At 40.9% G+C, this 20817-nt stretch overlaps 1 protein-coding gene across 1 annotated transcript; it reads left to right on the top strand.

Annotated features, from left to right (window-relative positions):
* LOC120718357 (norrin cystine knot growth factor NDP) lies at positions 1-20625 on the top strand. The gene is made up of 3 exons (XM_040006874.1): positions 1-148; positions 11057-11502; positions 19386-20625. The coding sequence occupies exons 2-3, from the start codon at positions 11293-11295 to the stop codon at positions 19608-19610; spliced, it is 435 nt and encodes a 144-aa protein (XP_039862808.1). The 5' UTR covers positions 1-148; positions 11057-11292; the 3' UTR covers positions 19611-20625.
* Positions 20626-20817: the final 192 nt, after the last annotated feature.

Here is a 20817-nt window from a genome sequence, read left to right as displayed (position 1 = left end):
GAGAGAGAGAGAGAGAGAGAGAGAGAGAGAGAGGTAGAAACAAGAGGAGAGAGGAGCTGGCTGGGAAACAACAGTTGAACAACAAATCCAGTGTTGCATGCAGCCTCTCCGGATACCTCTGCTGTCTTTCTGCTGCCGGTCACTGAAGGTAAGACCATCAGGCTGGGTGTCACACCTCTGAATCTGCACTCCTGCAGATTTGGGTGCATCCTGTTGTCTTTTTTTATAACTCTGTGCGCTGCAAATGTAGTTAATCAAACTCTGTATCAGGCATGCCATCGAGGATCCAAGTATTCACTGCTATACCCTGGATGTGTTTCACGTGTGTGCATTTTTACGTAGCTGTACGTGCATCACACATGGGCTCGCTCAAAGAGAGTTTGAGTGACACTCCTGCTCACTTTTTTTTTCTCCCCCCCTACTCCTCCCTTCCTCTGTTGCACATCACTAAGCTCAGGTGTGCATTCCTGTTTTACTGCAGGGCGGTTCTACACCGTGTGAGTCCATAAACTGCAAGTGGTTGTGATTAGGACGCAGTGTGACATGATTTGTAATAAGAGGAAACATGTTTGTGTTGGCGCCGGTGGATTTGCTAATCAGGCAGTGACAGCGAGGCTGGAAGGATAGTGGGAACCCGCGTGGCTTGCGGGACATTAATAGTGCGTTAATAGTGAACATCTCCGGAGATGCATGAATATGTGTTTTACAGGTGTGTGCGTTCATGGCTGTAAGTGTATGATTGACTTGGCCTGTTATGTTGGACCCCGAGGCTGCTGGCTTATGCTAGAAGTACATGATGACAGATACAATAGACTCTGTGGTAGGTAGGAGGAGGAGGAGGAGGCGAGCTACCACTTTGATTTGACTGAGGAGGAGAGGCGTGTGTGTGAGAATGATAAAGGGAGAAGGTGTTTAAATGAAAAATGAAGTGGCTACAAAAGAGTGTGGGATAATGCGAGTGGGGTAGGAGAAGAAGCCCAAGTAGGAGGAAAGGGAAAAAAAAACATCTGAGAAAGAAAGAGACGGGCAGAGCCAGGAGGAGGACACAATAAATAGGAGAAACAGAATGAAACTGAGATGTGTGAGAGAGGCTGAGAAAAGAAGGGCTGGAGGAGGTGAGAGTGAGAGAGCATGACACAAGACGGGGCAGAAAAAAGAAAGCGATTGAGACCGTGTGATGCAAACAGCCCTCCAGACATCTCCGTCCACTTCCGGTGACACCAGATGAGAAACAGTTTGCGCGGCAACGAAAGAAGCGCCGCAGACTCTGAGAATCACCTCTGAACTGTTTGGGGAAGAGAAAAAGGCGAAGACGAGGAGTAGGAGGTGTGTTTGAAACACTGCACATTCAGCCAGGTGCAGATAGACAGCAATACTCTGGCAGAGCAGCACACACTTGGTTTTGTGTCTCATGTTTCATATTCTCTCTCACACACACACACACACTGGGGCCCATTGTGAGTATATTTATTTGGACAGTGCTGAAGCTCTGATAGGCAGTTCACAATGTCTCACTGCCACAGGAATGTGCTTCTGACAAATGGATGCTCTACACGAACCTGAGGCCATCAAGGGGATCCTTAACACCAACCACCCAGACGAGCATGTGGCAGATATCTGCTGCCCAAAGAAACCCGGTCCAGAGCGATAAAACAAATGCGTCCACGACTCCTTTCGCTCCCTCTTTTTCAAAAACGTCTTAGGCCTGGAGCTGCATTGAGGATTGATCTAGTTACATGCGCAGCTTTTTTAGCCCACAGCTCACCACAGCTTTTCTTTCCCCCCACTTCTTTCTGACACGGATGGAGAGAACAGCAGAGGAGATGGAGTTGGGATTTGAGGTGCATGCGTGTTGACTCAGGAAGATTAGGGGGTTCTGTTTTTATCAAAGCGGTCAACAAACAGCTCCCACACTCTGGTTAAATGAGAAGAAAAAGAAACTGGAGAATATTTACACAAATGCCTTCCCTGTGTATTCTCCAATCTCAGTGCCTCTTATTTCCCACTGTTTCTGAGAAGCCTAAATTGTAAAGCTAACACAAGATTAGCTCCAGCTCACACGGCCGCCTGTCATTGGCTGTACAGTGCTCTCAAATCCACACTGTTTGTCTTATCTTTACTTGGGGGGGGGGGGGGGGATATATATTTAGTGAGGAGCTTAGCTTTTAGGAGAGTGGCGCGTGGGGAGGGTAAGAGAGGGTGAATGTGTGTGTGTTTTAGACAGAGAGGAAGAGTAAGTTTGTGTGTGCGTTTTGAGAGCTGGCGTCAGTAGACAGTGGAAGAGCTTGGCACTCTGCATGCCAAACTGTGTGTGTGTGTGTGTTTGTGTGAGTGTGGTTGGACAGGTCTTTGGTTCTGTACACCCCCACCCCCCCTCACTTCACTGCAGTCAGGAATCTGCCCTTTAGTTTATTAAAAGCTGGTGAAACAATGGAGGGGGTGAGGTTGGGGATGAGGGCAGGTGGTGGTGAATAGAAAATCATGACGTAAACTCTGGGCATGATACAGAGCCGTGGCAGATCAGCAGCGAGGGTGATGATGTAGCAGTAAATGTAGGAGAGAAGGCAAGATTGAGTTATTCATGACAGATCATAAAACAACCTTTTCCCCCGCTCTACCTGTCACCTCGCCCTCACTCCATCTCCTCCATCGTCCTGTGATGCACCTGTTTTTCTCAGCAGGGCAGTGGGGGCTTAATACCCGAGCTCCCCATTGTGACTGCAGACAGGCCCATCACTGGACAACAACTGTGTACTCAGCTGCCGCCAGGCATAGGTGATAAAGCAGAGGATCCCTCAGAAGATCCGACTCCTCTACCCAGGCCATGTGCCGTCACACACCAACATCCCACCAATGTTCAGAGCCACAGAGCAGGAGCATAATAACACCCACGAGAATACCACATGACACAGCCCTTATGTACATATGTGAGGGTTTGTGTGTGTGAGATGAAAACCCATAAGTAAGGTGGGCAGGGGATATTTATACTTGCACCCCACTGCTAAGAAGAAAACATGGTAACAAGTATTGTGCAATTCTGTTCTACACAACATACACTGGGGCGTCAGCGCAGTGTCACTTTTCATAACAGATTTTTGAGATAACGTAATTGTTTCACTTGTACCTCTTGAACAAAAGTTTTCATTATGACTTGTGTTTGTGTATCTTAGAGCAGTGGAAAACAGGGAAATCAGTTTTTGCTGTCACTGATCTGTGTGAACTGATCGATTGCTTGGTTTTATAAATGGTAAGAAAATAATGAAAACTGTTCACCACAGATACTCCAAAAGTCGTCAAAAACCTGAAGCAGATCTGGCCTGCCTGTATTTCAGACCCGTCATGATCGGTCTCTGTATCCCAGGTGAGCGTAGGGAGGCATCTTTCCCACAGTAGCCTCTAAGAGAGGCATCACAGTGTCTGCACTTCTTAAGCTTGGAATTATCTTCTCATAACTAGCTGAAGCCAAAACCTTCAGACCACACAAACTGTGGGGCTGTGTTTGTAGTAATGTGGTTTGGATTCCCACATATTATATATTTAACCCAGTTTGGATCTCTTTGCAGGTCCAGAGCCCTTTTTTAAATTAGCCGCCCTTTGGCTATGCTGCTAAAGTTATATAAAAATGAAGGAGAGTTTGTTTAATTTGATTTGTTCTATGACAGATGATATGTCTTTTTATAAGCAATAAGCACAGATCTAGATATAGGCCTGGAGTTACAGTGCAAATAATACATGCTGTGTAATAATTTCGTCTGCCTCTGGGCCTCCAGCTTTGGCACTCTTATTAGTTTCTGAGCACTGGGAATTTCACGTTGGTCAGTTGAAGAGGAAAAGAGATTGCTTTAGATTTGGAGGCCTTTGTGCTAAATTACTGAAGTTCCAATTTGTTTAAGTAAGACCTGAAGCAGTGGACGCACTCTACCAAATCACACCAACAGGCGCTTTATATTGTAAGGTACACCCTACAATAATACATACAGAGAAAAACCCAACAATCATATGGACACCCCCCCCCAGTGACAGTGGGAAGGAAAAACTCCCTTTGGTGGACATCTGCCGCAACTGGTTGGGGTAAGATAGGTAAAGGATAAATAAAGGTAATGGATAATTGCCATTTACCTGGTATAGGCCAAAGAAGCGGGATGTTCACGAAGAATCTAAAGCTAAAACTATTAGCTTTTTGCTAAATGATTTTACAATCATTTCTTAGTAACTCACTGTCATCTCAGGTCTGTCAGGCTCTGAATTTCTCCACGTGAATGATGTGAATGAATTTGTTAAAAAGAATGTCATGTTTCAATAAAAGGGTTTAGAGTGTGCTTCCTTACTTCACAAGTCAAAGCGTACATTCATGACGCTGCATTTTCACCTGACCCCATGAACTCAGTAGCTCGTAGAACCACCTTTAGCACTAATAACGTGAAGTAATCCATTTCCACATAGCTTTATCAGACTCTCACATTGAATTCTGGCACACTCTTCTTTTCAATGTTGCTTCAGTTCATTGAGGTTTGTGTGCCTTTGTTTATACACAAGTCTCTTAAGGTCCCGCCACAGCATTTCATTTGGGTTGAGGCGTATACACAGGCGTTCATGGTTTACTCAGTGACTGTAAGGTGCCCAGGTCACGTGGCTGTAGAACAAACTCAAACCATCACCCCTCCACCACCATGCTTGGCATTTGGTATGAGATGTTTGTGCAGATATGCTTCACCAAACGTGGTGCTGTGCATCACGGCCAAACATCTCCACTTTTGTCTCGTCTGTCCAAAGAACATTGTTCCAGAAGTCTCGTTTTTCATTCAGGTACAGCTTTGCAAACCTAAGCTGTGGTGCTATGTTCTCTACAGAGAGAAAAGAGGCTTCAGGCAACATTTCCAAGTAAGCAATACACATTAAGGCTTTTTATAATCGTAATTTTTGTAACTACTAACGTTGGTAGTATAATATAAACTAAGTAGCCATTAAGTTTATATCTAAGACCTCTTTTACGCGCCAGCTGTACACATTAAAGAGTTAGTTCTAAGCAGTGTATTCAACTTACTTGTGTAACCATCTTAATTAAGGTAACATATTAAACAATTTAATATGTTGTAACTGTACTTAGTTGAAAGTTCTGTCTTTATTAGTGGTGGTCTTAACTCAATATATACATAAAAAAATCACCCCACAACTCTATCGTTCTCCTCTTGTAATAATGCTACTCTGGACTACTTGTTTTTGCCTTAGACTTGGCAATATTGTGATAGCTAATTCAGCATATCTCCCCCATGTCCCTGGCTTCTGTAGAACACAACATACTTTCTCCTTCTTTGCTAGAACAGTACAAGTCTAACACTCTGAAGCAGCGGTCCAGCTGCTGCTTCCTGTAGTGTTACCTCATGCAGTGTTCCTATTCCACTAAGCTCTGAACATGGATTCCTGTCACGGATATCAGGACACAGGCTTTCAGTTAACAGAACTAAGAACCTGGATTTGTTAAAGTAAAATCAATTCGAGTGATGTATGTGATACACCAAATGGAAGTTATCCATGTGATGAGGATGAGGGACGAGGTGGTTTTTTTGCTGGAGGTTATGGGATTGGACCTGGTCTTGCAGCAATTTTTCTCCAACGATCATCAAAGGAGGTTGTTTACTTTAACTGAGGTGAAATTTCATGGGTAATTCAGAATTAATGACTTGTTGTATTGCTCACATAGCAGCACATTATAATGAAAGCAGTAAGGACCCAAGGTGACATAATGAGGTTGTATCCAGCACTCCTCCCAGAAATAATCATTTCTATCAGACATCAGACGGTACCGGTGCAACTGCTTGGTCTTGGGGATTAAAGAGAAAGATGTGATGGGAAAGGAACGATAGAGGGACTGTTTTTGGGAAAAGGAAAAGGTTCAGGTTTAAGTGGAACACCATGGGGATTTGTTTTTGTAATTATATCAGAAAGACAAGCTTGGTTGGACTTGATGATGGGGTTGATTCCAAACAATAGATCCAGGAAAGATATGGACCGTAACGGTCTCGGGTTTGCTGGTCATTATACTTGAATCGGTTGGGGGAATGGGGTGGAAGGGGCAATAGAGCTTGTTTTTCTAAACTCTAAGATCTCTATAAATATGAATTGGATAGGTGAGAGTATAAGGTACCTGGCATTTCACACATTAATAAGTTCTCAGTTTGTACATTCACAGTGCAGTAATGAAGTCACTCAGCCAGATACAATCTCCATATATTATCCTGAAAGCCCCCATTATCTGAGTCAGCTGCCATTCGTAGCTCTGTATTGATACGACCAGCTTTCAGAGTTTAAGCATGAGTTGCCAAAAGAGACAGTAATAATGATGTGTGGTCACCTTGCAGTAAGGGCACGTCCCTGCTTGCATAGCAATGATGTTAGAGGGAAGCTGCCTCAGATGGATACATAACAAGCAGACGACAGTCATAGAAAGTCATCTCCCTGGTGCACATAAAAAGGTGGAAATGTCTGGCTAGCTCAACTAATTAGTAATCAGAGAGCGCAGAGCTGGCTGGAGACCAAAATTATGAGATTTAGGGTAAAATAAAGTTTGCTTGGCTTGTCCTGGTATTTACTAGGCGGTTCACTCCTGTCATTATCTTTGATTGTTTTGCTTCATGGTAAGGCCTGTTGTCTAACAAAAACACATGTTCTGAGCGGAAATTTTGATTTATGAGGAAACACTGCGGATGTTTTTCCTGTGAAAACACCTCAATACAGTTACATTGTCATGTTTGATCTGAACTGATTAAACACATTTCCCTTAAAAAGTGGGTTAGGAGATGCTGCAATCACATATGCTTTCTGTTCTTTCATCCAAAACCAGACTGTTGTCCAACTAAGGCAGCATCCAGCTGTCACTGAGCGCCAAAACTACAGGAGCCAGAAAATTCACAGATTGACTGCATGTGTACTTTTAATAAGCAATTTGAAAGGGAAAATCAGTTGAATCGTCAATAATTCATTGTTTAGTCAGTTGAGAGCAGGGAAACCATATTATCATAATTGAAGCTGATAATGACCATTTTATCCAGACATCTGTGTGTTTGAATACAGTAGATATTAAGCAGTATTCCAGTTCATTGTAAATATGTCTCTCAGCCCATGCTGAATGTAGGTCTGTAGTGTAAAGTCCTTTTAAGTCGTTGTCTCCACTGAATTTTTAGGAAGGTATCTGACTTTTTAACTGCTATATGCACAAATTTGTTTGCCACCTGCTCACTAAGTTGCTATGCTTCTTTGAGCAAACTCTTTCCTGTTGCATTGATCATTTCAAGTGTTTTAGAAATATTGATTATGGAGGCTGGAAGAAAGGTCTAGTTCATTTTTTGAGTTCACATTGCTTAGATTTTATAGGGTAGTAAGATCACATTTACTGGAAAATAAACCTGTTGACCACATATTCGGCTGACGTGCAGAAAACCTAAGAACTGCTTTACCACTTGAGTATTGGTTGTTTTCTGGGTCTCTGGGGACGTAATGAAGCTGTCATGTGTACTCTGTAGTGCGCACTGCACTGAAAGGGAATTTGGAGGCCACGGGGCATGCAAGGTGTGCACAGAGGCATAAGTGAGGGTAGTCTCGGGTCAAAAGGAGCCCGACAGCAAATTTTTGTCTCACTGCCCCTTTGCTGCTTAATCTGGTTTTTAAATGGATCAGTTATCATAGTTTTGTATTTTCGAATTCGCTTTTATTTTGTATTATTTTCAGTTAGTTTTCTGAGTGGATTTTCTTGTTTCAGATTAGTTTATAAAATGTTTACTTTTAGTTTTTAATTAGCATCAGAGTTTAAGTCTATTTTAACTGTTACTGTATAAAAGGGAATTGTCAGAGGCAAGATTTAGGAAAATCTGTACAATTATTACAATAAAAACAAAACTTTTTGAAAGCAGTTGACTCTTGTGGACAGTCTCGATAAACACGTCCCTCAGTGTCATCAGGCAAGCTGTAATTAAAGTTTTACCAGACACTAAAGGATATTTCCTCTATATTTCTATTTTATTTTCGTTTTCAAAGCTCACAAAATCATTACAGTTAGTGTTAGTGTAGTGTAATTTTTATTTTTTTTCATAATAGATATTTTTTTTCATGTCTAGTTTTATTCTACTTTTTGTAAGCTATATTCACATGGGTGCACGTAAATATGTAGATCATGTCGATCTAGTAAAAACAAGCCAACATCTGCTTCAATGTCCACTTTGGCTGATGCCTCTATTTTCCTCGTTTACTCTGTCTTACATGGGAACTGAATTGATTCCACTGTACGATTATCAATGACTTGACTGTGTAATTTCTAAGACATGCACACTAATGATGCTGATAGCGATACCAGCAGCAGAGACGGGGATAACAGTGTTCGTTCTAACGGTATGGCTGGCAAAGCTGGAAGTGCTGATGGGTGCTGGCTGTCTAAAGCATCCTGTTGCATGAGCCGACTGCAATGTAAACCCTGCAGCACATGTTCGACAAGCCAACGAAACATCTCGGGGAATATTTATTTTAACAGGCCAAATGATACTTCTATTTCTCTCAAGAGGAATGTTAAGGTTAAATGATTCCCCCTTAGAAAGAAAAACACTGGGGTTGAACTAAAGGGGAGCTGAAGATGGAGAGATGGGGTAAAGGTTTCGCCCGAACTAGTTGCTTGGTTTTAGTTCAGAGGAAGAAGTGAGTGCAAGATGGTGCAGTGTTGAAAAGGGATGTAATAAAATGATAATAACATAATTTCATGTATTCGTGTCTTGTGAAAGTATTTTCTCTGTTCATATTATAACACATTTAGTGCAACTGACCTGTTTGGGAAGTTATTTTGAAATGTAGTAGGTCACAAATTGCTAGACATAGCTTTAAAACGCAAGACTATAAGTAATTCAGTCATGTGCCAAATGCATTCCTTGTAAGTAATAAAACAGGAAAGTTCTCTACAGGCTGAAGACGTTCCCTTAGGTTTGATCATTTTAGTAGCAGTACCAGCCACTTGCTGCAAATTATTGTAAATTGTTTCTGGTGATTAAGGACCCTGGAATATACTTTATTCCACCCTTGGTCAATAGCGACTTCTTGGCTTTCAATATATTACCTCCCCTGCTGGTACTGCAGCTTCTGCATGCATGTCCTTTTCATGCTTTGGAGAGGCAAAGCGTGAAATGGACACGGTGGATGTCTGTTACACGTTTTTCCATGATATCGGGTGGAACTGTGACTAGGATAAAGCAACTAAAATAGTGCATATTGCATGAGAAAGGCAACTGGATGCATAGAAGGCTCAGGTGGGTGATTAGCAGATGTTTGAACACACACTCACAAAAACACTAATGCATTAAAGTTACATTTTCATTTTCTACTGTAATGTAACTCCACTTCTTGCATAAGTATGTAACTAAAAGCAATTGACTGAAGAGCTAGTTACAAATTGTCTTGAGTTAAAAATTTCAATAATTTCCAAGTATTATCAAAGTACTATTCAAATAGGTTACATTTCACAAACTTTTTAAGTAGACATTATCACTTAATAACTACTTGTACCCATCATATGTCAAGAGGTGTCCACACAGGAAGCAACAACCAGCAACATGGCAACCTCAGACCATAGAGAGCAATTAGGTCATCTTACCATTTACACATTTACACTGTCACAAGTGACGGTGAGGGAAACAAATGTCAGCAGCATGAAGTAGGCTAGTCATTTATGCTCAAACGTTAAACTTTTCTCAACTTCAAGGATTAAAGCACTTACCGGTGGCAATGAATAACATATGATTGACATATGACAGAGTGTAAAATATATCAGTGGGGTTATATAGTTGTCCCTGAAATTAAATACATATTCATTTAGTTGAGGAGTAATAAGGAACAGAATATTCATCTGACCACTTTATATAACCTGGAATTTTTCTAACTATTGTACAATCAACATCAGACTACTGATCTCCAAAAGTTGATTTTGTTCATCTGGCCGTAGCGTTTTCAGTGGGAGAAACGTTTCGTCACTCATCCAAGTGACTTCTTCAGTCTCAGCTGACTGCAGGTTTCCGCAATTCTTATAAACAGTACATTTGCATAATGACTGAAACCAGCCCACTGAAGGAACAATGGGCTGGGAGGTCAGTTCCTTCATCAAAATTATAACTTTCTTCTCATCCCAAAGCAACTGTGTAAAAGTCATATTTTTCCACAGCAACACTAATGAGCACCTACATTTACAAAGCCACGGTTTACACTTGACTTTAATTGTACGTGTTTAAAAAAAAAAAAACACTTAAGCATAAATACAGCTCCTGCAACTCCATGTGTAACCACTTCTTTGTAAACCTTTAGCACACAAGTATAAATTGGGTCAAAGTATTTAAAATTATCACAAAGCATGAATTTATGGGTAGCTTGTGAAAATAGATAGATAATAATAGTTAATAAACTTTAACATGGCTATTTTGCTCCTTTCGCCATCTCTCACCCTACCATGCACTTAATTCACAACACATTTCAACATACCTGCTGCAGCCAGAACCAGGCTCACTTTTAACACAAACCCTATTGTCAGAAGGACTATAAAACTATGAAGTCGAAAAAAAAAATTACCTAAATAAATGTGAAAATATGCAGAGGGCTTGCAGTCATGAGAGGGCTTGTTGGGAAAGTGAATTATTTTAATGAAAAAGTCATTCCTGGGGAGAGGAAAAGGCCCGGCTGCAGGCTGTTTGTGCATGGCTTAAGTTTCTCTTCTGTAATAAAAGCACAAGGACTTATGTGTCCACATGTGTGTGCCGTGTGTGGGTGTACTGGGTTGAGCTTGGAATAAAGGAGACAAAGTAGACGGCCAGTTTCTTGAGACACACACACTCAAATAATTAATCTCAAAAACTGGCAGAAAAAAAAAACTATGTCTGGAGATAGCTTCATCCACTACACACGAATTGTAGCATTTGGAACAGTTTGACTTGTGGACAAAACATAGAACGGCCACACGCAATATCGCTGCTTTTTCTGGTCTTTATCTCTTCATGTTTCCATTGATGCAGTTATGTTTGTCTTCTGCTTCCAGACCCTGATGGATTAAGGCAGCGGGGGATGGAGCAGCCTGCCCAAGAAACCCTCCTACTACCTAAAGCTTGCTGAATTTGAACCTACAGTGAGCTGACAGGAACAAAGCAGAGTCAAAGATAATCTCCTTTTGTGCAGCCTTGTGACAGAACAGACTCTGTAAGGAGGAGGAAGAAAAGCAACTACGTTACACGTTGGACATCCCGTGAGGATCAAGAGCCTCAGGGTGGCCCGATCATGAAACCTTCTATCTCTGGGGGCTCCCCCTCTGGTCTTCTGCTGGTTCTAATGTGCTGCCCCCTCCTGGGCTTGGTCCATTCTGCCAGCAGCAGCAACAAGGCCAGCGATAATGGACACGCACACCTGGGAGATGCTGACCCAGACCGCTGCATGAGGCATCACTTTGTGGAGACCATCACACACCCAATTTATAAATGCAACTCCAAGGTAAATACACCTACCAACACACTAAAAGCCAACCTTTCATATGAAATCTAGATAGTTGTCAATGTTTGTTATGTGACTTTTACTTTGTTTGATGTATTAAATGTTTATTGTTGCCAGTGTTTAAATGGAGTGCAATATAAGTTCAAAAATGAGACCATCCCCGAGTCTCTCAGTTCCCTCTGTCAGCCGGTGGTGTGATTTCTGTGTGAACGATGTGATTGAACTTTTCCACAAAAACCCAAAGGATGTGACAATTATTCTACACCCCACGTAGCTCAGTGCCTGCCTTCTAGTGCAAGTGTCAAGAGCAGAAAACAACAGCTTAGAACATAAGTCAACTAATAAGCCCTGTCATACACTGCAGGATGAAACATAAGGTTAGCTAGCTACCTGGTGTTGGTATCAAGTTGTCCATGTTAGCTGATGAGCTGAAATTAGCCAGAACACAGTTTTATTTAAGTTGGATGGTCTGGAGATGGAAGTGGAAATTTGACTATCAGGGGAAACTGTGGTGGACTTCAGGATGTTTGGTTTTCAGAGTCACGGACAAACTGCAAACAGCAGGGTCTGCTAATTAATCTAATAACTTAGCTGGACATTTTAAAACGACTTTATCTGCTAATGTTACCAAAACTGAGTATGGCTAATCACATCTTGCTTGTCAGTGAAAATCATATCTGAATGTAAACGCTAGTTGGTTAGCTTGCCCAGCTAAAGTGATTCAATTCAATTCAATTCAATTTTATTTATATAGCGCCAAATCACAACAAAAGTCACCTCAAGGCGCTTCATTGATTATAAAGTGTCACATGGTACTGATTTTAGTAAATCATGCAATGGCAAAGATATCTATGAGTAATATTTACTTTATACAAAATATGGTTTTCTTTTCAACATGGAGGTGGTTAGCAAGCTGTCTGCAATTTAGCTTTGATGTCTTTATGCTGATACGCAGTGTTTATACCAGTCTCCTGGTTTCTGTTCAAGATACAAGAAATACAGCAAATACAACAGAACAACATTTTTTTGCAGGACAGTGTTGACTGGCGAAAGTACAAGCTGAGCATGAACCTGAGCTATAGCCTACTGATCACCTGGGTGAAGGTGTCAGCAATAACAGTGGTTTTCTAAGGTTGCACAGAGCTCCTTAAGGTAATGGGCCATTTGCTTCAAATCAAGCTCCTGAGCCTAAGAATAATACCCAGCAATGACTTAAGAGCCATTTTTTCTCACAAATTCCTTCCTTTCTACTAGTATTGCTCATTTCCCCTTGAAAGCCTTTCTCCATTTGACCATTCTAGTGTATCATTCTTTCCTTTGCTCTCTTAATCTCCATCTCTTTTAGAAGAGTCACATAGGACTGTGTGTATATGTGTGTGTGTTGGTGGTTCTGGAGATGGGCCACGCTGCAGACATATTCTGCACCTCAGCTGGGGCTCAGATTTGGCTGAAGCTATCGTGTCGCTGTTAGCCTGCTCGCTCGTGCACTGCCAGGTGCTAAAGAGGGGGAGAGAGAGAGATGGGGTGAGGAAAGAAGAAGAAAAGTGGAGAGGCAGTGATTAAACAATGGTGTGGTGTGTATCCTGACAACTTAAAGACAGCCACTTGACGTAAAGAGACTGATGATCCCACTGAGTAGCACCAAACATGTGAATGCTATTGTGGGAAGGTGCTGTCGATTTTCCCTCTTTCCTTTTGTTGTGCACCAGTGCAGTTGCTTGTCGAGCGTGAGTGATCTGTTCTTTGGTCTTTTTTTAATATTCTGACTCTGAGTGCATCAAGCAGGTGGCCAAACCGCAACTCGGCTCAGGCGAGGCAGGGCTGAACACACACTCAGCATGAGCTTGGCTTTCTATTACAGCGCACAGAGAGCCGAGTGGAAGCCTAACTGAGCAACTGTTTTACACCTCAGGCCTGATTTAGACTTCTGTGGTGAATCTTTGTAGCGCCTACAATGTAACCTACGTAAGTGGCCGACTTCTTGCCGGCATTTATGCCTGTGCTGGTGCGTTATGTGCTAGTTAGCATGTGGTCGTGTCCTTTGTTTTATATGCGGTGCCAGCGGATAGAAACCAATAAAACGATGGGCCCTCATGCTTTGTTGTGTTCTTTTTTGTTGTTTGCTTCTTTTCTGGGGTAAACTATATTGGTTCCTCGAGTCTTTCCACTTTCATATTTTGGCTGTGTACAGTACTGTGCAAAAAGTTTGAGCCAGCTGTCATTTCTTTATATTTTGATTCTGCAAAGCCAAACTTCCCTGTCCTTTTAACCTCTTAAGCCCCAAGCCTAACTGATCTCCTGCCTTTTGTCCCCCAGTTTCCTTTTAGAGGAAACTGGGGGACAAAAGAAGTGGCAGGCTTAAAAATATACATCAGATAAACAGTATCTGAAAGGCCCGTTCTTAAGGAACAGGAAAAAGTCCAGTAAAAAAAAACTGACACAAGACCTGAGCGATGCATCTGGCACTCCAGTTGATCCAACTTCAGTTTGATGACCATCAGAAATGGTCTCAAGAAGGCAAGAAGGAAGAGAAACAGGGAAAATGTACTTATAATAACTTTATTTATATAGAACAGTTACAAAGGGCTTCATAGTTTGGATAAAAATGCATTAAAGTTAAGTGCACATGTTCAACCATGCAGGCACACAGTCGCTTTCATTCCTGCATACACAGTCCTATACACGGTCCTGCAGAAGAAAAAAAGGCCACAAATAGACAGCAAAAGATTAAGTAGAAGCTAAACTATAGAAATGAGATTGCAGCAGATGTTTAAAACAAACCCCAGATTCAGCCAACCTGAGCTACAACCACAAAATCGTGATTACCACAAGCTTTAAGATAAGAGCAACAGTTAGGAGACCCCGATCAGATGAGGTTGGCTGCAGTTATGATGTCTCAGTAGCTCTGCTTTATACGCAGGAGCCCGGTCATGAAGGGCTTTATATGTTGTTAGTAACATTCTTAAATGGATTCTGAATGACGGCTAGTTTTTGTTTTGTTGCATTATGTACCAACTGAAGACGGGCTGAGGAGGCTGAGAAATGCATGTGAAAAGTGAGCAGCAATAATCAAGGCAGAAGAAAATTGTGTGTGCACAAGAAGTTCCACATTATTTGGAGGCAATTAAGGTTTGATTTTTCAAATGAATCTTAAATGAAAGAAACAAGACTGGATGAGGTATGCCAGATTACACAGTGAACTGGACTAAAAAATCAGTGGCACCAGGTCTTATAGAGGTGGATCTTTAGAGGATTTGTATGAACGAGAGAGGGGGACAACAGCGAATGTCTACAGCCATCTGTAAAACATTGCTTGGGGCCAGTAGTGTTGGGGATCAGGCCTCAACATTATTGAAGCAGTGTGGGATCACCTTGACAGAAAACAGAACAAAAGGCAGAAACATCCAAAGAACAGCGTTGACTGACCTTCAAAAAGCTGAAAATAAGAAATAACGAAAGCTTTAAAGGTGGTCATAAAAGTGGCCATACAAAACACTGACTTTGTGTGTTTTTGCCTTCTATACTCTGTGTATTGTTATACATTTTTCCTGTTTTCCTAGGAACAAAGAAATATGGGGCAGCTCAAGCTCAAGCAGTGCTGTATGACTAGAACAAAAAGCTCTCTCTGCTGTCTGCAGCCCAGGTGTTGAGTAATATTCTGGTAGCAAACTCCTCCATTGTAAATTTGAACTTACACCATCACTACGCTAATTCCACAAATAAAGTTGAGTTTACAGGGTGCGAAGAGCACAACTCAGCCAGTGGAAGCAGTTGTATAATGTCCTCTGTGGATCTGAGGGGAGAAGAAAAATAAACCTGGGGATTTCATTATGGTTATCTTGGCACTGTGCAGCGTGCAAAGAAATAGGATTGGGTTTGTTTTTGAATGACTTTCCTGCTTAGATGCTAACGCAACTCTTGTCTGAGCATCTGTCTCAACTTATTAGCAAAAACATGATGAAAACACACAGGTTAGATCCACAGTGTGTGGTTTCCTGCCAGTGCTGAACTGCTGCTTTCTCGGGTTAATGTAAGTAACATCAGCAGTTGTGACCTGTTTCACCGGAGCTGAAGAAAATTTCTTCCTTAATTGTGAAGGAAAAAAACAATATTTCATACACTGATGTGGTTATTTATTGTACTTTTTTTGTGCACAAACATAAAAATTGTACTGTTTTGTTTTTTTGCAGTGCAGTAAAAATGAGTGAAAAATTGTTCAAGATGTTGATTTTTTTTTCTTCCCTCTTTGTTCTCTGCTTATTTTCACCCCTGCTGGGTTTTTGGTGTTGATGTGTGAGTATACTGTACATTGTCATTTATGTGACACTAAACCAACTATAGGGTTCAGTTATTCAAAGAAATGTAGAAAGCCATCTGACAAATGGATTTATCAGAAATTGCCTTTGATTTGTGTTCAAAAACACAGAACACACTTACCAGTTATTACCAGTGTAAAACTAGTTCTTCACCTTGAGTTTTATTTAAGCCTGTAAAGCCTGAAAATTTCCAGAAAATTCCTTTCTTTCAAACTATTGTTTGTCGACCCTTCTGACGAATTTGCATGTATAAGATTTAATTTGTATCATTTTTGCTACGTCCAGGATTTTTGTGCAATTTATTTTTCATAGTTTGTTTATCTTAAACCAAAAAAACATATTAGAGGGTTATAGTTCTTAAAAACTGATGCATCAAATCTGATATACTTGGCATTACAGGGTTAATTATAATTTAAATGCATTTAAAAAAAATTCCAAGGTTAAAATTTTTTTTTTATAATTAGGGTTCCAACTAACTATTACTTCCACTGCTGATTAATCAATGTGTTGTTCAGTAAATGAAATATCAGAGCACAGGAGAGCCTGAGGTGACCTAAGGCTATAAAATCAAGCTTTCATATGAGAAACTGAACTGAACGTGTTATTCCTCTTAAGTATTACTGCCCTCACAACCCAAGCACAATGGGACAGAAGAGAATGTGGAGACCACACATGATTTTCACCAAGTGTTTCACCAAAACGTTTAACATGGAGTGAGTTCTTCGGTTATGTGTCTTGTGTGAACAAGTGCTGTGCAAGTAAACCAAAAAAATAATGGTGACAACGTTCAGTCAAAACAAATAATCTGGAGGTCAGCGAGCAGCTGAGTCCGTAGGCCCAAATTGTATATCTGCAGATGAGCAAACCAGGTGTCAGCCATTACTCCCAGGGAGCCATTCCACACATCCAAGCAACGACAAAAAACAGGAAGTGGATCTCGAGACCCTCTAAAGGCCAAGATGACACTTCAGCCTCTAAAACATTAAAACAAACTCTATAACATATTAAATGCATGAAAAAAATATTCTTGCTGTAAGAGACTACAGTAAGCAAACACAATCCCCCATCCCCACACACAGACAAAAAAAAGAAAATATTTCACATGCCCCATGCATCTGAATGGATCAGTCACACAAGCTATCCATTTGACGACAGCACAGATTACTGTGTCGACTCTGGATTTTGTCTTTAGGACATATGGGACTTCCTCACGGGAATCACAAATATTTCAGTGCAGGGTTGCAGAAAACTCATCCTTCATTTCCGAGTATCTTAGTTCTTAACATAATTACATCTGTCTAAACTTGGACAGCAACACTGCTGCGGACATGCTAGTGGATGACAAAGTTTTAATGCTTTTATTTTGAAATTTTGGTTATTAATTACTTTTATTTTAAAAGACAAATGCTTACATTCTTTATGTCACACTGTAATTACATTGTTACCTAACAGATCCACGTGCATTTAGCAACCCCGGCTCAAATGAAGTCCAATGCTGCTCAGTTTTAGTCTGAAAATCCAAGCAGTGACTTTTTTTTTTAAGTAAAACAGCAGCTGTTGTTGGAAACACTGAAGTAATTTCAGCCAAAATAAGCACCATTATTCCTAATTACAAAAGTACTTGAGTTTAGAGCATAAAACCGCAAATTCAAATTAAAAACTGCCAATAAAAAAACCAAAGTAGGAAAAAGTAACCACAGTGCCTGTCACTAAAACACAACAGACCGATTAATGCAAGGTTCATGTCATATTGGAGTTTTCATGATTAATCATAGCTAGCTTTTCATCGTGAGAATTCAAGAATTTAAGATAATTCTTTTAAAAATTATTACACAACTAACACACATCCAGCTCCAGTACTTTTGCACTCCACCTTCAGTTTTTTACTGTCATGTCCTATTTAATTTTATTCCGTTTTATTTTATTTCTTTATATAGCACCAAATTACAACAACAGTCAGTTTGATGTGCTTTATATTTGCACTGCTGACATTTCTACTATATGTATAGAATTACATTTATATACCACCCATCAGACCAGGGGCACGTCCAGAGGGGGCCACAAGGTGGTACAAGCCCTTTTGAAAATATATAATACTTGTATATTATATAATTTTAAATAATTATATAAATAATAAATACAAAGCTAGTCTTGTATTTACATTTTACAATATAGTTCAAAGGAAATTTACAGTTTGTTGCAAAATTACATACTACTACTACCGCAAATCAAATTGCAGTGATGATGATGATAATAATAATAATAATAATAATAATAATAATAATAATAATAATAACAATAATAATAACAACAACAACGACAACAATGATAATAACGATAATAATAATAATAATAATAATATTATTAATAATAATAATAGGGAAAATGAGCCTGACATGTTGCATCTAAAATAATAATTTCTTTTTTTCTGTATTAAAAGAACGATCCCTCCGACAGCAGTATATTGTCACTAGATTCTGTTATTAGTGATGTTTTATTTTCCACTATAATAAAACATAATCATACATAAAATTAGAAAAAACTGATAACGGTGCAAATTAATAAAAAATGTACACTGTACATCTTGAAAATTTGCAATATAAATTAACTGACTTTTTAAATAAGTTTCCTTTGGGAAAGTTTTGAGTTATCAGAATCTCCTCCAATAACCTTTTCTTGAAATTGAGCCTCTAAATGTTCCTCAAGGAACCTCCAAAGTGAACAAAGTTGCTTGAATGAGCCCATGATGACTGCTTAGTAATGGTTTATATCACTTTATATCACTTTTAACAGGAAGAAACCTCCAAAATAACCAGGCTCAGAGAAGGGTGGCCATCAACCGATGAGAATGGAAATATACAGATGTACAAATTGAGTCATTTAAAATGGTGTACGTTCACCCGATAATAGTTCATTATGGCACTTGAACAGTGCTGTGTCAGTACTGAAGCTTGCATAGGTTTGTTTAATGTAGCGGCTCATGAGTAAAAGGAGGAGCAGGAAAGGTGCAGACAGAGAGGAGGCCAAAGTTTGATAGCCTGATCCTTTGCCAGGACAAAGACAAATGGTCTTAAAGTGGCGACAACACTCTTCATATGTGTGTGTGTGTGTGTGTGTGTGTGTGTGTGTGTGTGTGTGTGTGTGTGTGTGTGTGTGTGTGTGTGTGTGTGTGTGTGTGTGTCACCCATACATGGCCCCAGACAGGCCTTTATCAAAGTGGGTACACGGGTGGCGACACACAGCAGCTGGCAGAAGGACATGACACAGGAGTCAGTTTAGGGAGGCGACAGGAATTCAGTGACCTACAGAGGAATGCCGGTCGGACAGTCACAACACTAATCAGGCTGGTGATGTGTGTGTGTGCTGACTGGTTAAACTGGGGAAAGGTTTCATATGCTGGCTTTGTTACCTCTAAACAGCAAAAAAAAAAAGTGGCCAACCACGCACACATAAACACACACAGAGCCCAAACATCTTTTTACTCCCCTTAAAGAGCCTGAAGGTCAATGAAAAATGCTTATCTATATTTTTCATAACATCGCCTTTTCGCCTACTTCTTTCTTCCAGATGGTGTTGCTGGCGCGCTGCGAGGGCCACTGCAGCCACACGACCCGCTCCGACCCCCTCATCTCATTCAGCTCAGTGCTCAAACAGCCCTTCAAGAGCACCTGCTCCTGCTGCCGGCCGCACACCTCCAAGCTGAAGGCGGTGAGGCTGCGCTGCACTGGCGGGACTCGCATTACGGCCACTTACAGATACATCCTCGCCTGCAACTGCGAGGAGTGCAGCTGAGCAGACAGCAGCACCCTCCCAGACCCTCAAGACTCTCAAGAGCCGGCAGTTTTCTTGGCCACAGACCTTCCTCTCAAGCTGTCCAAAGCATTTTGGTTGATTATTGGATCAGAAAACGGCCCCAGAGATACTGGTTGTTAACTTGTGAGTGATAGTTTGGAGCAGTCAGATCAGCCTCACGTGGGCCTTAAAATTGACCTACAGCCCTTGGGACTCAGACAGAACATACTATACCCTTTCTATTATGTGCATTCAATCAGTACAAACAATGCAAAGCATATTTCTTCAGCTCACAAGGCCAGACACCACAAACTGCAGCTCCCAGGAGCCCGCTGGAGACCCTCCTCGCTGCAGAGACACACTGCACTCATTATAAGCCTCCGTAATTCATAACACACACGCTCAAGAACCACAGAATGAGAGCTCATTGCAAATATCTGTAACAGCCTTCTCCCTGCTCCATAAAAAAAAGAAAAAAAGAAAAGAAAAGAAAAGAAGCGTTTGACGACTAAACAAAATGCCTCGTTAAAAAGCAGCATGGGAAAGGACAAGCGGGTCCGCGTGAGCCCTGACATGTGCTGGATCTACAGTGGAGCACCTGCGCCGTGCTTACTCACCCAGTAACATTTTACACACTCCCTGCAGACTTTCATCTAGCTGTGTAAAACATGACTGATGCTGACAGGAGAGCTCATCGAATGAACAGTAGAAAAAAAAAAGAAGAAAAAAAAAAGAGTAGCGTAAGAGGAGCCCAGAGGATGCAAGAAGACCACTGATGAAGGTTTTAGCAGCCTCTGGGTCAGCGGCGTGGACTGTCAATAGACTGCCAAGGGTATCAGTGCTCATTTAAAGTATAACCTGTTCTACTTGGATCTTTGTGATGTTCATGTTGACGTTATTGTAACTGCCGCTACTATCACGCCGGATTGATTAAACTTGCCGCTATTGCCTGTAACGTATTGTTAGTAATGACATGTCCTGTGTCCAACATGATGAATACAGAACTTCACACTCACTATTCATACTCTGTGTGCATTTGTGTATGCGTGTGTGTGCCGCAGGCTCATTTGCAAAACTTGCGGTCACTTTATTTGAATTGGAATTGAGTTTTTTCCATCATTAAGGCTTCAGTTTTTTTTCAAACCACAAAGAATTGAGAGCTCACTTTTAGGATTTGAGCTGAAATAATGGGTGGTTGGAAGCAAAG

Source organism: Simochromis diagramma, unplaced genomic scaffold, assembly GCF_900408965.1.
Source record: "Simochromis diagramma unplaced genomic scaffold, fSimDia1.1 OVJJ01000514.1, whole genome shotgun sequence".
In the NCBI taxonomy this organism is placed as follows: Eukaryota; Metazoa; Chordata; class Actinopteri; order Cichliformes; family Cichlidae; genus Simochromis; species Simochromis diagramma.
Note: the sequence above shows the minus strand (reverse complement) of the source record. Positions and strands in the feature narration are given on the sequence as shown.